General features: G+C 42.3%; 1 protein-coding gene and 1 pseudogene across 2 annotated transcripts in view; both read left to right on the top strand.

Annotated features, from left to right (window-relative positions):
• The window catches only part of LOC103731962, a 26,458-nt pseudogene extending 23,619 nt beyond the window's left edge, over positions 1-2,839 (top strand). The window contains exon 2 of the transcript XR_003849158.1: positions 1,538-2,839. The product of XR_003849158.1 is annotated as a hsc70-interacting protein pseudogene (transcript). The remainder of the gene's footprint in view (positions 1-1,537) is intronic.
• Osbpl10 (oxysterol binding protein like 10) overlaps positions 1-16,535 on the top strand; it is a 330,111-nt gene that overhangs the window by 166,052 nt on the left and 147,524 nt on the right. The window contains exon 4 of the mRNA XM_008830466.2: positions 14,227-14,418. Coding sequence (XP_008828688.1) covers positions 14,227-14,418 — 192 coding nt within the window. The remainder of the gene's footprint in view (positions 1-14,226; positions 14,419-16,535) is intronic.

Raw genomic sequence — 16,535 nt, 5'->3', positions numbered from 1 at the left:
CTTCTGCAAGAACAACCAGTGTTCTTAACCACTGAGCCATCTCTCCAGCCACCGCCCCCCCCGCCCCCGCTTTTGTCTTTTTAAGACAGTTTCTCTGTAGCCCCAACTGGTCTGGAGCTAGCTATGTAGACCAAACTGGCCTCCATCTCACAGAGACCTGCCTATCTCTGCCTCCTGAGTACTGGGAGTAAAGGCGTGTGCCACCAAGGTCATCTTTGTTTCACATTCCCCACCATCACCCATTAAAATGTTAATTCACCGTTAAAATATCTATAGTATTTCTTCAAACAAATACATAAAAATCTTTTCTTTGGTCACCTGCAGCTGTAAGAGACAATACTGGGGCTTATGGGTTATAGTCCTGCCCTCAGTCTGGCTTGGGCTTTCTCATCCACCAATGTGTAAGGTATCTCAACTGCAGGGTCCCATAGCCATGAACGCCACTCTGCCTTTCCCACCATGGTAGACTGTAGTCTTTCAAACAGCCTTTCTACTCTAAGTTGTTTCTGTCAGGTATTTGGTCACAGTGATATATATTACTAATAGTATGCCCAATTGTTTTCTTTTCCAAAAGAGTGTTACACGAGTGTTTATATGATTTATAGATGACTGCGTTGAAGGTTTGGTTAAGAAGAAAGGCTAAAGTACATAACAGAAACCAGCTTTTGCCTTTTCCATTAGTTATTTCATACCTGCCCTTTGTTAGAGTCTGTTTTAATTATCTCAGTCCTTTAACTGAGCTGTGTCAGCCAGAAGGGCGGATTCTCTGTGACATCTAGAGGCTGCTTTTTTTTGCTTTTGTGAAACAGGGTCTCATGTAGCCCAGGTTGGCATTCGGCTTGTTTTGTAGCTGAGGCTGACTTTGAATTTTATTAATCTTCCTTTCTCTACCTCCCAAACTGCTGAAATTACAGGCCTGCACCATTCTGCCAGATGGCTTCAGGTGTCAGCTTGACAGACTCAAGAAGAGGGAAAGTTTTTGGGGAATGTTTTTCTATCCGACTGGTCTGTGGACATCTGTGAGGCATTTTCTTGATTGTTGAGTGATGTGAGAGGGCCTAGCCCCCTGTGGGGTGGTACCCTCCCTGGGCAAGTGGTGCTGAGTTGTGTAAGAAAGCAGGCCAGGGGAGCAAGCCAGTAAGCAGCATTCCTGCATGATCTTTGCTTCAGCTTCTGCCTCTAATTTCCTACCTTGAGCTCCTGCCTTGACATCCCTCAAAGATGGACTGTGACCCTGACATGTCAGCCAAATAAAGCCTTTGCTCCCAGGTTGGTTTTGGTCAGCGTGGTTTCTCACAGCAATAGAAAGCTAACTAGGACAATCACCATGCCTGGCTTAGGCTCTACTTTTGTGGGCTTTGTTTCCATTTTGCTATGATTTTAGATCTACTAAAACAAAGTGGTAGCCTAGAATTTTGTTTGAGGTTCTTAGTTCTAAAACTCCATAGTTGCACAGAAAGAGAAATGGAGGAAACTGGCTTGGTCAGTCAGGGGAGGGAGATGTCTACACTTTGAGGAAGAAAGCACTTAAAAGGAGTCTTGGCCCCTCCCACTCCATCACTTTGAGCCAGCTCCTGGGCCTGGCCTTGGGCCTCCGCTGCCTCTACCACGGACCCACGCTCGCAAAGTCAATGAGCTTTGGGCCTTTGTGAAGGTGTGTAGGCAGGACCCGAGCGTCCTGCACACCAAGGAGATGCGCTTCCTGCGGGACTGGGTGGAGAGCGTGGGGGGTAAAGTACCACCTGCTACTCATAAAGCTAAATCAGAAGAAAACATAAAGGAAGAAAAAACAGATAATAAGAGAGAGGAAAGCATAAAGACAGATGAACCATCAAGTGAGGAAAGTGATCTGGAAATTGACAATGAAGGTGTAATCGAACCAGACACTGATGCCCCTTAAGAAATGGGGGATGAAAATGTAGAGCTAACTGAGATGGTGGATCAAGCAAATGAAAAGGAAGGGGCTGCCATCGAAGCCCTGAGTGAAGGTCAACTGCAGAAAGCCATTGACTTGTTCGCAGATGCCATCAAGCTAAATCCTCGCTTGGCCATTCTGTACGCCAAGAGAGCCAGTGTCTTCGTCAAATTACAGAAGCCAAATGCTGCCATTCGAGACTGTGACAGAGCCATTGAAATAAATCCTGATTCGGCTCAGCCTTATAGATGGCGAGGGAAAGCACACAGACTGGGGGGCCATTGGGAAGAAGCAGCCCCTGATCTTGCCCTTGCCTGTGAACTGGATTATGATGAGGATGCCAGTGCAATGCTGAAAGAAGTTCAACTGAGGGCTCAGAAAATTGCTGAACACCGAAGTACGAGCAAAAACGGGAGGAGCGAGAGGTAAAGGAGAGAACTGAGAGGGTCAAGAAGCCTTGAGAGGAGCATGAGAGAGCCCAGAGGGAAGAAGAGGCCAGAGGACAAGCAGAAGCTCAGTTTGGCTCTTTCCCAGGTGGTTTTCCTGGAGGAATGCCTGGCAATTTTCCTGGAGGAATGCCTGGAATGGGAGGGGGCATGCCTGGAATGGCAGGAATGCCTGGACTCAATGAAATTCTCAGTGATCCAGAGGTTCTTGCAGCCATGCAGGATCCAGAAGTTATGGTGGCCTTCCAGGATGTGGCCCAGAACCCTGCAAACGTCAGAATATCAGAGCAACCCAAAGGTTATGAATCTCATCAGTAAATTGTCAGCCGAATTTGGAGGTCAAGCATAATGTCCATTTGACAAAGCCCTTACTGAAGGAAAAGCAGCCTAGATCACTTAATGGATGTCGCAATAATCTAAACCAGTGTACCTCTGACCTTCTCATCAGGAGAGCCGGGGTGCTTCGAAGATAATCCCTACCCTCTGCACCAAATGCAGCTGAAGTATTTTACAATGGTTTGCCATTAGGATATTCATTCAGATAATGTTTTCCTACTAGGAATTACACACTTTAAACACTTTCTCAACCTTAAAAGCAAACTTAAAGGGTGTTGTTAATTTTCACATTTTTCTTTACTAATCCTTTTGGGTTTTTCCTTTGAATTACTGGGCAAGGAAGGTGAGTATGGATGACTTACTGGTTTTGAGTGAAATAAAGGTTGATTAGTGGGGAAAAATTAGGTTGATTCCATTTGAGTTGGACATATGGTTACTAAAGCATTTTGTCTTTTTAAAATGTTTTATTTCAAATGATCTATTTCATTACAGTGATTGGGACCACCAGTGTTTCAGTCTGGCTCGGACAGAGACCAGGAGTCCTTGGCAGAACAGCAGTCAGCGCTCTTACCGAGCCTCACTGGACAGAAACCCGGTGTAGGTTATGATTAACTCGCACTGCTGAAGGGTGATTCTTTTTTTTTTTTTTTTTATGTTGCGATGGAGTTGGATTACCTAGCTCTGTTATTGTCCAGTATTTCAAGTAAATGTTTTGTATCATTTCCACATAGAGGAAATGAGAGAGTACTTTCCTTTTTAAATTTGTCAAAAATTCCCTTTCCTGTTAGGAAATAACCCCAACCTGCTTTTTGCTTGCCCTATTTTTTGCCCTTTAATCTCCTTGAGCTTAAAGATACTCATTTTTCACCAGTATCACTGCTGTCATCACTCATAGCTGTGGACACATTTATTGGTTGGTTGAATTTGACATGTAACCCATATGATAACTGTATAGTAATACCTGTAACAGCTGTGGCATCTTACTCAGCCATGGGATTGCTTATTTAAATGTTAAACTATGACTCTTGTGAACTCATTTCAGAAAACTGGAAGGAGGGATTCCCTTTGGTATTAGGTATACTTTAGAAATTGCAAAAAAAAAAAAAAGAAAAATTTCAATTAAGAGTTTATCTTGTATATGTCTTTGTATTTTGAAGATTTAAAGTCAGCTGCGTCATCTAATGTGGTTTATAAAAGAGATGAGAGCCATGTTACTCATTTGGAGTTGTTGGTACTATGTTGTCCTACTCGGCTCTTAAGTACTGCAACCACACCTCCACCTCTGCTTTCTCTCCCCGTGCAAGGATAAAAAAAAAGGTAAAATCCATGGAGTTCATACCTAAGTGTTCATCATACATACTTGGATCTGAACTTACCAGATGTTTGTTCGTGTGTGTGTTCTTAAAGTTCCCAGGATGTGCTGTGCTTTACTCAAGAAGATTAGTTTCTTTTGGACGCTGATTATATGTGACCTATTTATATTCTAATATTGCAAATATTACCATAAATGGGTAAAACATGTGTCCTGTGCTTTTAGACTTCTAAATTCCATAAATAGTAAAAAATACAGTCTTCATTTTCATAAAGACTCAGTATCATTTCTAAACCAGAAATGTTTTGTGGGTTGCTTTTTTGCACTAAAGATACTAAAGGAAAAAAAATGCTATAAGAAAGTAAAGGAGTTTTCTGCTTAAAAACATATAGTGAATCTTTCCAAGTATGCTGAAAAAAAAAAGGAGTCTTGGTCCCCAGCACTGCAGGGTCCTTGTCAATGTTGGCAGCTAAGAGGGTGGAAGGATATGAGGTCACAGCTGGCTTCCGAGTGGATCTGGGGGACAGAGCAGAGAATAGTGTGTGTCTAGATGTATGTAGCATACAAGGCCATCACTGTCAGTGGGGTTGCCCTTCATGCTTGGCTTGAGGAAAGGCTAAAGATTCTGGGGTGATTGATTAGCTCTTAGGGAAGAGTCATCAGGATTTATGGGATGGGGTTGAGGCTGAAAATGAGTGGGTAAAAGGTGAGCTGAAAATGTCACGTTTTCTTTCCTTCTATTTGTAGGAAAGGCAAATCTATGTAATTGCTTACAAGGACTTTTTTCAAAGGTCTGGCATCTGTATGTGTAAACTTGGATTTGAGATTGTGTTTAGAAACAGGCTACAGACTGCCTGTCTGGTGGAGTCACTGCTTTTCTTTCATATATGTATTTGTATACACATATGTATTAGTTTTGAGAGAGTACAAAATTAGTGAAAATTATTTAGGAAGCATTAAAGGTTTACAGATAACAAATGACCTAGGCAGGGTAACTTCAGGAAATTGTTATTTCTTGAAGAAGATGGGAATTTGGAAAATTTGAGTGTTAAAATGACTGAAAAATTAATCATGGAAATGAACTTGGAAAATGACCTAGCTTAAGAAAATATTATTTCTTCCTTAAGCTTTTGATAACAGAAAAATTAAAAAAAAAACAAAGCTATGGGGGCTGGAGAGATGGCAAAGCAGTTAAGAGCACTGGCTGCTCTTGTGGAGAACCCAGATTTTGTACCTAGCACTCACATGGCAGTTAACAACCATTTGAAACTCCAGTTCTAGGGGATCTGAAACCCTGTTTTGGCCTCCACGGACATTGCATGATACAGGTGCACCTACATACAAGCAGGCAAAAGACTGATACACATAAAATAAAAAAATCAATTGATTAATTTAGAAAACAACTATAAAAAGCAGGACAGCAAGAAGGCCCATGTGAGCTATTAAGCAAAATATCAGGATGGATTCATTGAAAAACCAGTCCAGGTCTGGAGAGATGGCTCAGTGGCTGAAGGGGCTTGCTGCCAAGCCTGATGACCTGAGTTTGATCCCTGAAACACATGGTAGAAGGAGAGAACTGAGTCCTGCAAATTCTTTTCTGATCCTCAAACATATGCCATGACATGTGCGTACATGCACACATACATACACATACACACAAAATAGACAAATGAATGATAAAAAAACCCATAAACAACCAGTCTACATTTTATCTACATGTTGAATTCCAGAATAAATCTAATAATTTTAAAGCTGTGTTCCATTTTAAAAACTGTTAAGTTTTCCTTCTCTTATTATTTTTGAAATATGTTTTCTTTTGAAAGAAAAGGAAAACAAAAATCATAGTTTTATGATCAGCTTTTTCATATTTAGAAATGCCATGTTAATTTTTTAGGAGAAAGAATATATTGAAATGGTTTTACTTGGTTAAATTTGTTCTTCAAATGAGTAGCCTTATTGCTTTGATTTTTCTGCTTCCCTTGGGCTCTTTTTTCACAAATATGGTGTCTTTTTTAACCCCTCTTGCTGTGAAAGAATTCAAGGAAATGAGAAAACAAACAAACAAATAAACAAAAAACAAAAAAACCCTCCAATTTAAAAGTCATTTGAATATTCTTGTAATTGTCTCAGAACTTTCCATCAGAGAAGCTTTCTGCAGTAGAAGTATAGTCACCACAAGCGCATCTTGAACTTTTTAAGGCTGGGTTGTAGCTCAGTGGTAGCTTACCTAGCAAGAGCAAAGCTCAAGGTTCCCTCCCTAGAACGTCCAAAAAAGGAAAAAAATCACACAGCACAAAGTTTGCTGGTCATGGTGGTGCATGCCTATAAACTTAGCACTCAGGAGGCTGGCATAGGAGGACCACCACAAGTTCAAGGCCTGCCCGAACTGCATAGTGAGTTCTAGGTCAGCCAAGGGCTACCTAGGGAGAACCCATCACAAACAGCAGTGATGACAAAGAGATATTAATAAGTTCAAGTGCAAGGGGGAGAGGGGGTAGATATGATCAAGATGAATGGTTTACATGTATGAATCATTAAAAGATACTCTAAATAGTAAGGTGTTCATAGTTCCCAATCCCTGTCAGCCTTTTAATTCTAATTTATCAATCATAAACTATTGATTCGTGTTTTAAGAGATGTTTCGGGCCAGTTGGTTATTGGCACTATATTCTATTTCAGACTTGATATTTTATTCCATATGTTAATGGAAAATTCCCATTATTTATATAGTGCTTTATTTTGACATCTGTGTGGCATTTTTGTCACGTATAGGCCTTTTTTGGTAACAGGTGGATGCCTTAAAGTGCGCAATTATTTTAGGCTTATTTATTTCAATTCTACTTATGTGTCTGTGTGTAGTGTATGCATATGACTGGAGGTGCCCATGGCAAAAGGAGGGCACTGGATCCTTAGAATTAGAGTTAAAATATGGGTTTGTGAACTGGCCAGTGTGGGTGCTGGAAACTGAACTCCATCCTCCACAAGAGCAGTATACAGCTATTAATCACTGAACCATGTCTCCAGCCCCTAAAATCATTATTTTAAATGCCCCCTGTCTCCCAGGTTCTCTTAGGGTCCCTTGCTCCTGGCACTATTAGACAAACCATATAACACATCTTTATCTGATTTCTTCATAGTTTATATTTTGCATAGAGGAAATAGAGTTACGTAAAAAGGCGAACACCCAGTGCCCCACCAAAGATGAACACCTGGTGCCCTGTTCTGCTCTGTGGCTCAGCAGCCTGCCCACAGTCTCTGCTAGCTTTTGTCCATGCCTTGTGGGCCTGCAGTCTCGCCCCAGGTCAGTAAATGTCCCCTCTTGAGTCCACAGGGGCGAGACATCAGGCCCATTTTTTCTCCACGCCGTCTGCTTCCAAGATGGTGCCAATGCTCCCTCCATGGCTAACTCTCCACAGCTCCCTCTCTGTAGCTAACTCTCTGCAGTCAATTCTCCGCAGCAGGCCCTGCCCCCCCTCAGAGGAACAAGTGCCCCTCAGGACAACTCCCCCCAGCAAGCCATTAATAATTAGGATGATTAATCCTTTGTCTTTTTCCAGGTTGAAGTTGTAAGGCAGTGGCAGCCCTTAGATCTGTATATTGGACTCACGGCTTGAACATCCATGTACAGTGGTGTTTGGGAGGCTCATGTTTATCATTAGGGATGGTGTCTGTCACATGCTGCTGGGTGGTACAGGCTTCCTGTACATTTTCCCATATCCTTCTCCAGCTACCCAATGTGAGAGGAATTGCTCAGCTTTAGACGTGAAACTCCCAGACTCTTTTCCTAGTTTGTTCAGCTTTCATGAGCAGGCCATTCCCTGGCGAGATGGTCAGCTTTAATTGTCAACTTGACACAACCTAAAATCTCCTGGAAGAGAGTCTCAAGCGTCTACACCAGGCTGACCCGGAAGCACATCTGTTTAGGTTTGTCTTAATAAGTTAATCGATGTTAGAAGACTATGTAAGAGTGGAGAGATCAAGCTCAGCACAAGCAAGCAAGAACAGGGCCATGCACGAATTCATTCTCTCTGCTCTTGATTGTGGGCATGATGTGACCGGCTGTTTGAAGTTCCTGCCTTAACTGCCCTACAATGATGGTCTGTAACCTGGAACTTTTAAGCTGAAATAAATTATTTTCTTCCATAAATTGCTTTTTGGTCTGGTCAGAAATGGAATTAGAACATCTGCAGAATGTGTGCTCTCTCACGGTGTTAGATGACTTTCTAGAAAGTGTGATACAGAGCCTCAAGATATGGTCTAGAGCTGTGGTTCTCAGCCTTCCCAGATGGTGTGGTTAGTTCCATTGCTGTGACCAAAATACCTGACAAAAGCAACTTAAAGAAGGGAGGGTTTACATTGGTTCACAGTTTGAGGGTACAGTCCATCATGGTGGGGACAACATGGTGGCAGGAGCTTGAGGCAGCTTTTCACATTGCATCTTCAGTCAGGAAGCAGAGAGAGAGATGAACACTGGTGCTCAGCTCACTTTTTCTATCCCCTGGGATAGTGCTGCCCACATTCAGGGTGGATCTTCCTACGTTAATTAACTTTATGTAGGCACTCCCTCACAGACATGTTCAGAGGTTTGTCTTCCAGATAATTCTAGATCCTCTCGACTTGACAATATTAACTCTCTATAGGGGGCTTCTATCCCTCAAGGCTTGGTGCCTTTGTACATTGATGGACTAGTGATTCCTCTCCTTTTCCCAGTGTACCTTCATTTCATGCCAGTTTTAGACAGTAGGTGGTCGGAGAGAGAGAGAGAGCACGGGAGAGAGAGAGCATGCTAGAGTGAGAGCAAGAGAGGCAGGCTTTTGCAATTTGAGATATTAAGAGTCGTTGGAGAATGTAGGAGAGTCCAGCAGTGTGTCTGACTGTGTAGGAGGCTTGGCTCCATTCGGTCACTAGCTCTTCCGCTGACCTGTTCCTGTCCCACCATCTTCACTATCATCACTCTGCATATGGTAGGTGCTTGGAGGGTGGAGACATGGTGACCCTGGGCCGCTGATGGCAGGATGAAAAGGAACCTGTTATCACTCTTGACTCAGAATTTTCCAGATGGCCGGCTTGACATTTCTAATCGCCCCCGTTGAAGTAAATATTTGGAACCAAACCCTGCCATGTTGTTCTCCAGACTGTTAATATTTGGTTTTTAAATTGGGAGCAAAGATACATTTTTATGACATTCACACAATTTTAAAACAAACCCTGGGGACCTTAGCCAGGCTGTACCGAGGGAAAGAAGGCTTGTTCATTTGTAGTTCATTTTGTGTTTGTGATTTACTGCCTCTCTACTCCCCATTTTTTTCTCCAGTTTACCCATGGGATTTATCCATTCAGCTTTTTTTTCCTTCTCATATATTTACCCTGAGAGAAGGCTCCAGTGTGAATGAAGGCATGTGAATTCCACAGAGATGGAAAAATAAAAGGGCTTATTTCTCCTTTTCTCACATTCACTACTTCTGAATTCAAATGGCAGCCACTGAGTAATGAATGTGGGGTTAGCCATCCACGGAAGGGTTTGGTTTCTGGGTGAATTTCTTGCCGGTCATGTTGATACTGCTATGGGCAAAGGTGTCGGCTACACAGCTGTGTTTGTTTCTGATTTTTTTTTTTTTTTTGCCAAGTGAAAAGAATGATATGGAAAGTAATGGCTGTTCATTGTGATCAAGATGGATTATTGAGACAGGATCTCATAGAGTCCAGGCTGGCCTTGAACCTGCAACATTAGCTGAAGCTAGCCTTGAACTCTTGACCCTCTTGCTCTATCTCCCAAGTGACAGGTTCTTTGATTTCTGATGGGTCTTTATTTCTACTCAGAATTTAGAAGCATGGGTCTTGGGATGAGACTCAGTTAGTGGAGTGCTTGCAGCACACATGAAGCCCTTGGTCAGACTCCAGTACCACATAAACTGGGCATAGTGGACACAACTGTGATTCTAGCACTCAGCAGGCAGAGGCAGAGAATCAAAAACTCAAGGTAATCCTTGGCTGCATAGTGAGTTTGAGGCTAGCCTGGACTACATGAGACCCTGTCTCTTAAAAAACAAAAAGAGCTAGGTGTGGCAGCACATGCCTTTAATCCTGTCACCCAAGAGGCAGAGTCAGGCAGATGTGTGAGGCCAGCCTGATCTACATAGTGAGTTCCAGGCCACCTGGGGCTACAAGGAACCAAAAAAAAAAAAAAAAAAAAAAAAGAAGAAAGAAAGAAAGAATTTAGGTGTGTGCGTTCCCTTATAGTTTTGATATAATTATTGTTCATATAAACACTAAATTATATTCTGAGTTTCCTCACCACTTTAATCCTATATGAAATAAAGAACTCAGAAGCTGATATAATTTTGGCTAAGGAACTTCCTAACATTAAAAAAAAAAATCAATAGGACCCTCAGTGATCAAGTTTTAAGTGATATAAAGAAACCAACTTAAGCTGTGTGACTCCACCTGGATCTGTGCCAAGCATTTCATGTGCTTGATATAACTTCATTTTCACAGCAGCTTTTAAGGGTCAACATATTCTTCTTTTAAAGATTAAGAAATTGATGCTTAATGAAAAAGCTTAAATAACTCACCCAAGGTCACATGGCTAGAATACAGCAGAGCTGGGGAAATAAAACTTGTGTGTCTGACTTTAAAGCCCAGGGAAAAAAAATCTGCCTTTTCTTGGACTGGAATAAGCCTTCTAAACAATCAAAATGTATTTCAGTGGACTCTTGATACTTAGGCAAATTTACTGTTATTAAAGGATTAGGGAAAGAGCCTCTTTACTCCTCCACACTCCAAGTGAAAAGATTGAGGTAGAAAGTAATGATGCTGTGTTATGTTCATTGTGATCAAGATGGATGTAATTCCCAGGCCACACATCTCATCAGGTGCCTGCACATAAGTCCACTATAAAGCTGCACCCTGCCCACCCCCGTCTTTGTCTGTATTTCTATTGGGTATTTGAAAATTAAATCCAGAGAGCCTTTACAAACTCCTGTGGCATTTCAGAGTAACCCAGAATTCTGATTTCTACCCTGGCTCCTACCTACTTCTCAGTCTCTTGATCATCTGTAGAGTATCTATTTTTTAGGCCTGAGTTCAAGGTTGTAGAAATACCCAGATAGTCTGGACCACCATGTGTTTCAGTCTCTTGTTTCCTATGGTCCCAAATCCAAGTCCAACTCCAGAGCTTCCCCCTTAGGATATCTTTGTGGATGTTGTTGCTATTTGTGTGGTGTGTGTGTGTGTGTGTGTGTGTGTGTGTGTGTGTGTGTGTGTACCTCCCTGGGTCCCCAGAAGCCAGAGGAAGACATTGCTGCCTTATGTCTTTCCTTCTCTCATTGAACCTGGAGCTTGCTGTTTTCTGGTTAGACTGTCTGGCCAGCAAGCCCTAGCAATCCTCTTGTCTCCTCACCACCCAGCTCTAGAGCCACAAGATACTCCTCTATACCTGGTTTTTATGTTGGTGCTGGGGAGTCCAAGTCAGGTCCTCATGCTTGCACAGCAAGCTTTCTTACCTGCTGAGCACCCCCTTTAGCCTCAGGACATCTTTCTGTGGTAAAATCTACTCTTCCTCGGTTCGTTGATATTTTCTACTATGGTCCCAAATTAGTATCTTATTATATACTCTTTTCTTTTGTGAGACAGGGTCTCATGTGGCCCAGCCTGGCCTTGAATTTCCCATCCTCCTGTCTGTACTTTCTGAGTGTTGGCGTTCCAGGCATGTACCACCACATCTGGTTTATGCAGTGCTGCAGCTCTGACCCAGGACTTTGTGTATGCTAGGCAAGTTCTCAACCAATTGAGCCACATCCCCAACCCCCAACTGCTTTGCTTAGTATGTGTGTGTGACTATTACTATATATGTCACAACACCGACAAGACATTTCACAGTAGGGATACTGCTAAGCACACAGTAGGTTTTCAGTAAATACTTATAATTGTCTCACAGAAGCTGGCATGATTCTAACATCATCTACCTGAATTTTCTCAGACTAAGCATGCATAGATGCAATCAGAATGTAAATGTTATGTGGAAATAGAAATTTGTGATTAGGTAATGCATTCACATGGTTCAAAATGAAATAATTAAAAGAAAAGCTTTATAGTTAAAAAAAAAAAAAAGAATCTCTGTTTCTCCTTGCTTTTCCCTCTCCTACTCCTGGCTCTCTATAAATTAACATCCACTTGATTAATTTTGTGGGTATCCTTGAAAAGTTTTCCTGTGTTTTAAAGTAGAAATGATTTTCAACCATAATGAAAATGTTTCCCCTATTTTAACACAGAGCTTTGCATGCTGCACAATTTTTGCAACGTGCTTTTTACAATTAACTCTATAACTTAGAGATTTTTTTTCAAGGTCAATTCACAGAAATCTTTGTATTTCCTTAAAACTCAGTAGTATTTAATTATGTAGCTACACCTTAACTTACATAACCTGCCCCATGCTGATAGACATGCAGGTTAACAGCCTTTGTCCTCAGCTGCACTGCTGCAGTGACTAACAGGGACACGAAGAAAGGAGCGACATACGGGTTTTACCAGCCTCTAGGTCCATTTGGAGGCTGTGTTCCCAGGAAAGGGGAATTGCCTCACCTCAAGAGGACATTTGCAGTAAATCTGCCAGGTTGTTCCTCAGGGAGGGCAGCCTCCTTTTATCCAGTCCACACAGGCTCAGTTCCCTGTGACCCTGTTGACATACTGGTGCTCAAACTTTTTCTATGATGGATGAAAAATGGTGTTTAAATTAGGGTTTTTTTTTTTTTTTTTTTTTTTGGTGGGGGGCGGGGAGCTGGAGCAATGACTCAATGCTCTTACAGAGGACCAGAGTTCAGATCCTAGCATCCATATTTTGTGGTTTATAACTGCCTGTAACTACTGATCCAGGGGACCCAGCCCCTCTCTTTTTGTGTCCTTGGGCACTGGCACATGTGTGGCCCACACAGTCTCAGATGCATACATAAATAATAAAGAAAAATAAATCTTAAAAAGTGTAGTTGGTTTTCCTTTGTCTCTTGAATATAGTGAGACATTTTTTAGTATGACTTAAATGTCAATTGTATTTTTTGTGAACTGCCTGTTTATATCTTGAACTACTGAATAAAAATTAAAAGCTTTACTTTTTTTTTTTTGGTCACTTGGTTTTATTGGTGATACTAGTGGCTTTTTTTTTTTTATTTCTTTGCAGTTTTCTTTTCTTTTTCTTTTTCTTTTTCTTTTTCTTTAAGTCTTTTTGAGATAGGGTGCCCCTGTAGCCCCAGCTGACCTGAACTTGTTATGTGGACCAGGCTGGCCTCGAACTCGCAGAGATCTCCCTGCCTTTGCCTCCTGAGTGCTGGGATTAAAGACCTGCACCACCATGCCTGGTTCCAATTTTCACTCTTTGGGTAGCTAAATTTATTAAGCTTTTGTTTTATGATTTTTGGGTTTTAAAGTGTTAGGTCTTGCCTACATGTTTTCTTCGTGCCTGTGTGTCTGGGTGCTTTCTTTTCTTCTTCTAAACCTCTTTGATCCACTTGGGATCTTTGCTCTGAGAAATGAATTCAGATTTGTTTTTCAGTTGGCTGCCCAGTTACTGAAAAAATTCACTTCTACTAAGTTGAGACACCATTTTTTTTTTTCATCACAGATTAAATTCTAATTTGGATACTATGTAACTGTAGTGTGAAATGTAAGCACTTTGCTAACAAATGCAGTAGATAGCTTAGTGCACTTATTCATAAGGTAAACATTTATTAGGCACTTAGTAAACAGTGTCTGTCAGACCTTGGGCTATAAGGACAAGTGTGAATGAATCTCTGAACAAAGTAACCAGTGAATGTGATAAACAGAGAGCCTGGGAAAACTAGGGAGATGCTTTCCGGATCAGATACTAAAGTGAATGTGAGGGTTCACCTGAGTTATGCCATCCAGGCAGGAAGCGCTTCCCAGAAAGAGGAAGTGACAAGTATAGAAACAGATCCTGAGTCTATGGTGTTGGGGACATGGCTCTTAGGCAGCTCTTCATGGCCATAATAAAGACAGAAGACACAATTAGAAACAAGAAAGTTTGTGGACATTCTTTCTCAAGTGAGTCCTTGTGGGTGTGGGACAAGTACAGTTAGACCTCTCCTGTGCCTTCATCCTTCTAACCAGGTCAAGGGGAAAGATATAAGAGGTCCCACATAAATGGAAGGCAACAGTCATGTTCTTCAGGCCAGTTGTTGAGTTTTGACACCTGTTGCTTATTCTAGAATACTCCAAGCTCCCGAAGCCGAAGTCTCACTTTGCTCCCCCATGGAACACCCAATTCTGCGTCTCCCTGTAGCCAGAGACACCTCAGTGCGGGGGCCCCCGGTGTTGTCACAATCACGCATCACAAGTCGCCTGCAGCTGCCCGAAGAGCCAAGAGTCAGTATTCCGGCCAACTTCATGAAGTCAGAGAGGTAGGCCTTGCTCTTACTAGGGCTCCGTGACCCCTGGGAGTCGGGGGCTGTGATGTGGCCCTGGTGATTCCTCTTCCTTCTGACTTTCTTGACTGATGGAGAGGGGAACAGAAGTCAGCCTCCCAGCCACATGGATGCGGCCATTCCTCCTGGTATTAATATATATATTTCTGTTTCTGAGGTTAAGCAAGTCATTAGGAAACTTTGGCCTGGTTCGGAAAGCAGAAATGGCAAGCTCATAGAAAAATGGGCTGCAGTGGAGCGTCATCAATGGCAGTGCCCTGCTCAGAACTAAGACCAGACTGCACACAGGGGAGGATCTATAGTAAGCCTTGAAGGGTGCTTGGAAGCTCTGGAGTGTTGGTCTTGATGCTGATTTTCCTCCATTCTGCCCCATTTCATTGTCTTTAGGGAGCACTTGCCTTCTCCTTCCCAAGGAGAACGCTGTAAGGGAGGGCTGGCTACGGACACAGATGCTGTCTCCAAAGTCAGACGACTGTTGTGTGAGAGCAAGTCCATTAGTGGCTCTGAACCTCAGTCTCTGAAGATGAAAGAAGGGAATAAGGAATGAACCCAGTTTTGCCGTCCTGAGGGGAATTATGAAGTTCTCTGGTGAAGCTGTTGAATGACCTTTCACAAAAATGACATAAAATATGTTGTTTTGCTTTGCTTCTTGTTTTGCAGGGTTTTTTTTTTAAAGACAGGGTCTCATGTAGCCCAAGCTGACCTTGAACTCATCATATAGCTGAGGATGACCTTGGACTTTGATCCTCCTGCCTCTACCTTCCAGTGCTGGGATTACAGGTGTGTGGCCCAGTTCTATGCAGTGCTGGGGATTGAACCTAGGGCTTAGTGCGTGGTAGGCAAACACTCTACCAACTGAGCTACGTCCTCAGCCCCAAGGCTGTGCTTTTATCATCTTGTGAGACCCCCAAGAGGCCATCAGATCCTTAGTGTTTATGTCACCCTTCGTCAGGACAACCAACTGTATAAAATGAATGGATTTGGTTTTGGATACCTGACCTCTGTCGAGGGCTGAGGGCTTTTGTCCTGCAGCTCACTTTTGTCCAGGCCAGCTTGCTGCTCTCTTTCTTGTGTTGGCTAGGGAGCCCTTGCTCTCCCTCATAGCAGATCAGGACTCTCAGATCAGTGTCTTGTTGCTGCTTGAGGTATGCCTTATGTTTTATTTTTGAAGTGTCAGGAGCTAGGCAATGTTCTGATGGCTGACTGTCTCACTCTGATTCTGGTCCTGGCCAGAGTATCTAGAATATTCTGCATCAAATCTGTAGATCCATTGGAAAGACTTTCCTATTCTTGATAAGTATGTAGTCCATGTTGCCTAATAAAAGAAGTGTAGAGTGTCGGAATTCTCTTTCAATCTTCAGATGGAATGCTACTGTGAAACAGATGCTCTGGTAGATAGAACACAGCACCTTTAGCTTCTAGTTCACCTGTATTCCATTGGTTGATATGAAGAAGGGTGGTTCATATGTGCACATCTCTGTTCATTTCTTCATAGCATCTTTTCTAAGTGCTGTTATGGGAAACAGTGGGAAAACCCCCAATTTATAGCACATGGGCTAGTACTGCTGCAAGGTCCACACCACATATCGTCACCTAGATCCGGCAGTTTCAGTGTGTACTTTTTGTTTCATCTGTTTCATTTTTCCTCAGCATTTTCATTTATTTATTTTTATTCATTTAAGACAAGGTCTCATGTAGTCCAGGCTGACCTCAAACTCGATATGTAGCTGAGGATGACCTTGAACTTCTGGTCCCTCTGCCTCTACCTCTTGAGCGCCGGGATTACAGGTATGTGCCACCACACCCGAGGTGTATTTGGTGCTAAGAATTGAACCTAGGACTTCCTACATGCTGGGCAAGCACTCTACAACTGCACTACATTCCCAGACCTCAACATGTTTTTCATGGTGGAGAATTTTTTGGTTGGAAGAAGATTGAACCTAGGGCCTCCACATGCTAGACAAAAACTGAACGATACCCCAAGATTTCATCTGAACAGAATTTAAAGAAAGGTTAAACATTGCATCATTCTGTCATTATAGTGAATGTATCAGTATTTCTCCAGCAGGAATTTTTAATATTTATTTATTATT

The sequence above is a fragment of the Nannospalax galili genome, unplaced genomic scaffold (assembly GCF_000622305.1).
Source record: "Nannospalax galili isolate Female #2095 unplaced genomic scaffold, S.galili_v1.0 scaffold695, whole genome shotgun sequence".
Taxonomy (NCBI): Eukaryota; Metazoa; Chordata; class Mammalia; order Rodentia; family Spalacidae; genus Nannospalax; species Nannospalax galili.
The sequence above is the reverse complement of the archived record's forward strand: the minus strand, read 5'-3'. Positions and strand labels throughout refer to the sequence as shown.